Genomic DNA, 4,947 nt, shown 5'->3' with positions numbered 1-4,947 from the left:
GTTTTGGTACCAGCAGTACGATCCATCAGAAACATTATCAGTATACTCATTAACAATGTTCAGCACAGTTTGGAATCAACCATTCAGCAGATTCCAATCAGAAACATTCATAGCAAACACATTCATTCAGCAGATTCCAACACACAACCATTCATAACAATCATTCAAAACATTCATAACAAACACTTAGTTATAGCATTCATAAACAGTAGAAAATATCCAGTTATACAGACCAGGTGTTCAACACTTAGTACAAAAATGCAATGCAAAAGATGAACTATAATCCTAGATTAAGGTGCAGTGACCTAGTAGTGCCTAGATGGTGATTTTAGATGATCCAGGCCTCCTCCTGGTCAGACGATATTGTTCAGGGTCCTCTTCTTCCTCAGTTTCTTCATCATCATCTTCATATGCTTCTTCAGTTACTGGAGCCTTGCCTTTATCCTTGGGCTGAGAGCTGGAAGCTGGTGTGGTCTCATTACCAGTAGTTGGCCCTGTGGGCTCAGATCTTGGTTCTTTCTGATGAGCAGTCTCATTTGTCTCAGGTATAGGGGGCACAAGAAGATTCCTTTTTTCAAGGAAAGAGGATTGTTGGGCAGAGGTCATGGTCATCATGAGACCATCTTCAAGAAGCATAACATGCTGTTTGAGGTCTTCAAGCAAGGAGATGACCTCAGAGTTGGAAGAGAAGGACTTACTGGCAGACTTTCTAGGATGAATGGTGAAAGGAGAAACATAGCCTGACTGATCATGGGGAGTTCTAGGAGTGACAGGGGTTTCATGCAAGTTTTTTCTTCTAGACTCGGCCACAGTCTCCTTGTAGCACCAATGACCATCAAAAAATTTTAGGTTCTTTCTTTCAAAATAAGCTTTTGAGAAAACTGATGAAGCACTGTCTTTTGGAGATTTGCCAGAAAAGGGTATTTCAAAATGAGCAAAAATAGGGGTCAGAAATCTGCCATAGGAAAGCTTCCTACGACTATCAGTGCTAATTTTGAGCAGAAACTTGCACATTATAAATCCAAAGTCAATGCGATTTTTTCAACAAAGCAGTAGAAAAGATAGAGTTCCATTTTGTTTGCATCTGTTCTGTGGCCATCAGTTGGCACCAACAGATTCGAAATGATGGTGAAGATGATCAGATTCTGAGGACTGAGATCATCCAATCTTGCCTCAGCAGGGGTGTTGAATTTGGTTTGAAAATAAGTCATGAGTTTAGCATTGTAAAAATGATGATAGGCAGAAGGAAATTCCTCATACGAAAAGAAATTGCAATTTTTCCTTTGAAACCAGTTTCAATACTAGTTTTCAGAATAGAATTCACAATATCAGGAGTTAACATGATGTCTACAGAGTTGACCCTAGAGATGAGTTCAGTGTGTGATGTACCCTTTCTAAGATTAGTAAAAAATTGATAAAGCATGTCAGGATAAAAGACATTAGGAATGGTCAGAAGATGAGTCCATTTCTGGAATTCAAAGAGTTTGATGACAGGTTCAAGATCAAGCTTACGAAATTCAAAGGGAATGATGAGCCTTTGGGTGATGAACCCTTTTGAGAGACTAACTCAAATCTGTCTCTGGCTTCATCATCGATGAACTTTGGTAGAGGAACGGGTTCAGGTACAGGCTGAGATACTGGATTCTTCCCAGAACGTGTCCCTTTTGAGGTTTGAGTGGCAGATGTACCAGCATTTTGAGTCTCAGTCCTTGTCCTTGGAGACTTCCTGATGGAGGGTTCAGGTGTTGGCTGACTCTCAGTAGTGTTTTCTTCATTCTGCTGATCAACAGAGGGATCAGCAGATTGTTTTTTCTTGGATTGGGGAGTTCTCTTCCCTTTTGCAGTCCTTTTTCTTTTAATAGAAGACCTTGTGACAGTTTCATCACCTTGGGTAGCCTGCTCTGGTTCCTCATTTCCACCAGCAATGTTCTCTTCAGAGATCTGCCCTTCCGTTTGTTCATCAGATGATTCAGCAGTTTGAGTAACTAATTTTCTTTGGGCAGTCTGCTTCACTCTGCCACCACGAGTCACTTTCTTCTTTTTAGGTGCCACAGGAGGTGAATCAACAATTTCAATGTCTTCATCCCTAAGCTTAAAAGACCGTCCGGCACTAGTAGATCCTCCCCTAATTCTAACCATGATGCAATGTGGATATGATTTTTGATGCAGAATGTTGTGTATAGAGGAAAAAGCAGTAAAAGCCAACAAGAGTGCACTAAAATGCCGCAAAGGGAGGGTTATATGAAGTTAGGGTTTCGTGTGTAAATTGGGAATTTTGGGGTAGTTGGGTGTTAGGAGTGCTTTTTATGAGTGGTTAATGAGCAAGAGAGGTGTAATAGAGTTGGTTGAGTCAATTTCTCGGAACTTGGTTTGAGGAGAGAGGAATTTGAATTTCAAATTTAGAGAAACTGAAAGGTCGCGTCCGAGACTTATGGAGGAAAATGAACTGAGAAGAATGGGTAACTGCCTTATAGGACTCATTTTTTGAGTGTCGGACGTCCGAACGAAGTGATGCGTCCGACACAACCGTCCGAACCAGGGTTTTTCTGGAACTTGGACGAAGAACACTGTCGGACGTCCGTTCCAATTCATCGGACGTCCGATAAAGATTGACTAGAAATAAGACTTAGAACATTTTTTCTGAAACACCCAATTTTGTCCTCAAGGACACAAATTGATCTAGCGGAAGAGCTTTTGTGAGGATATCAGCGATCTGTTCTTTAGAACAAACAAACTCAACACGGATTACCCCCTTTGAGACAAGATCGCGAATGAAATGATGCTTTATATCAATGTGCTTAGTCCTAGAGTGTTGAATGGGATTTTTTGTTAGATTGATTGCACTAGTGTTGTCACAGTACATGGGTACACATTCATATACTAAACCGAAGTCATTCAATGTGTTTTTCATCCATAACAATTGAGCACAGCAAGCACCAGCAGCAACATATTCAGCTTCAGTAGTGGACAGTGAGATAGCATTTTGTTTTTTACTAAACCAAGAGACCAAGCAATTTCCAAGAAAGTTGCATATGCCAGTAGTACTTTTTCTATCTATTTTACAACCACCAAAGTCAGCATCAGAGAATCCACACAAAGGAAGTTCATGACATTTTGGATACCACAAGCCAAAATTTAAGGTTCCTTTAAGATATCTCAAGATTCTTTTTACCGCATTCAAGTGTGATTCCTTTGGACAGGATTGAAATCGAGCACATAAACACACAGCAAACATGATGTCAGGCCTACTAGCAGTTAAATAAAGTAAACTTCCAATCATACCTCTGTACTTCTTCTCCTCAACTTTTGTACCTTCTTCATCTTTGTCAAGTTTGGTAGATGTGCACATAGGTGTCCCAACAGGCTTTGAATCCTCCATTCCGAATCTTTTCAGCAACTCCTTGGTGTATTTTGTTTGATTTATAAATGTTCCATCTTGGGTTTGAATCACTTGGAGTCCAAGGAAGAAGTTCAGTTCTCCCATCATGCTCATTTCAAATTCTTTTTGCATGATGATGGAAAAGTCCTTGCACAATTTTTCATTAGTAGCACCAAATATGATATCATCCACATATATTTGCACAATCAAAAGATCTCGTGAGCTTTGTTTTGTAAAAAGTGTAGTGTCTACAATGCCTCTTTTAAAACCATTTTCAATCAGAAATCCACTCAGACGTTCATACCATGCTCTAGGAGCTTGCTTTAATCCATATAAAGCTTTTGAGAGTTTAAACACGTGATCTGGATAAGATTCATTTTCAAAACCAGGAGGTTGGTCAACATAGACTTCTTGATCTATAAATCCATTTAAGAAGGCACTCTTAACATCCATTTGAAATAATTTAAAATTCTTGAAACATGCAAATGCTAAAAACATTCTTATGGATTCCAGCCTGGCTACTGGTGCAAAAGACTCATCAAAGTCTATTCCCTCTTCTTGAGTGTATCCCTTAGCCACCAGTCTAGCCTTATTTCTAACAATCTCCCCTTTATCATTCATTTTGTTTCTAAAAACCCATTTAGTGCCAATGATAGGATGGCCTTGTGGTCTGGCAACCAGGGTCCAAACTTTGTTTCTTTCAAATTGGATTAACTCTTCTTCCATAGCTAAAATCCAGTGCTCATCATTCAATGCATCACCAACATTTTTAGGTTCAATATGTGATACAAAAGCAAGATTGTCTACCAGGTGTCTAGAGGAACGAGTCCTGACCTTTTCAGAAGGATCACCAATTATAAGCTCCCTGGGATGGTTATGAGCAAATTTCCAGGCTCTTGGAAGATCATTAGGAGTAGTGGTATCTCTATTATTCACTTCTTCAGCTGGACTGACCTGAGCATCAGTATCCTTTGAATCAGTTTCTGGTGAGACAGAGTCATGATCATTGATTGCTAGCTTCTTCAGTTCTTCTTGAACACCTGTGTCATCATCTTCACCACAACTCATAGAGATGTCACCATTAGATTCATCAAAAGTAATGTGTATAGCCTCCTCTATAATCAATGTTCTACGATTATAAGCTTTGAAATCTCTTTTGTTTTCACAATAACCCAAGAAAATTCCCTCATCAGATTTCTTGTCAAACTTTCCAAGATGCTCCTTGATATTCAAAATGAAACATTTACAACCAAATACTTTGAAATAACCGACAACAGGTTTTTTGTCATACATGAGCTCATAGGAAGTTTTGTTCAAAATTGGTCTTAGAAGAACTCTATTCATGGTATAACAGGCTGTGTTTATGGCTTCAGCCCAAAAATATTTTGGTAAATTGCATTCACTAAACATGGTTCTAGCAGCCTCTTGGAGAGTTCTATTTTTTCTTTCTACAACTCCATTTTGTTGAGGGACTTTAGCAATAGAGAATTCATGAGTAATACCATTATGATCACAAAATTCTGGAAAACCACAGAACTTGAATTCTGTCCCATTATCACTTCTAATCC

At 39.1% G+C, this 4,947-nt stretch overlaps 1 protein-coding gene across 1 annotated transcript; it reads right to left on the bottom strand.

Moving 5' to 3' along the window:
- Nucleotides 1–315: 315 nt before the first annotated feature.
- On the bottom strand, nucleotides 316–2,139 carry LOC113777182 (nucleolar and coiled-body phosphoprotein 1-like). Its single transcript, XM_027322220.1, has 3 exons — nucleotides 1,568–2,139; nucleotides 699–988; nucleotides 316–623 (listed from the first exon to the last, which is right to left on the bottom strand). Exons 1-3 carry the CDS (start codon nucleotides 2,137–2,139, stop codon nucleotides 316–318), a joined length of 1,170 nt encoding a protein of 389 aa, XP_027178021.1.
- Between the last annotated feature and the right edge of the window lie 2,808 nt (nucleotides 2,140–4,947).

This window comes from Coffea eugenioides, chromosome 7 (genome assembly GCF_003713205.1).
Source record: "Coffea eugenioides isolate CCC68of chromosome 7, Ceug_1.0, whole genome shotgun sequence".
Lineage (NCBI taxonomy): Eukaryota > Viridiplantae > Streptophyta > Magnoliopsida > Gentianales > Rubiaceae > Coffea > Coffea eugenioides.
The sequence above is the reverse complement of the archived record's forward strand: the minus strand, read 5'-3'. Positions and strand labels throughout refer to the sequence as shown.

Bases quoted from the DNA above. Each gene is read 5' to 3' on its own strand.
- LOC113777182 (XM_027322220.1), bottom strand. From the start codon at position 2,139: ATGGTTAGAATTAGGGGAGGATCTACTAGTGCCGGACGGTCTTTTAAG. The intron at 989-1,567 runs GTTAGTCTCTCA...GCTCAAAATTAG, and splicing joins GAAGCCAGAGACAGATTTGA to CACTGATAGTCGTAGGAAGC. The intron at 624-698 runs GTAAGTCCTTCT...TGCTTCTTGAAG, and splicing joins TCATCCTAGAAAGTCTGCCA to ATGGTCTCATGATGACCATG.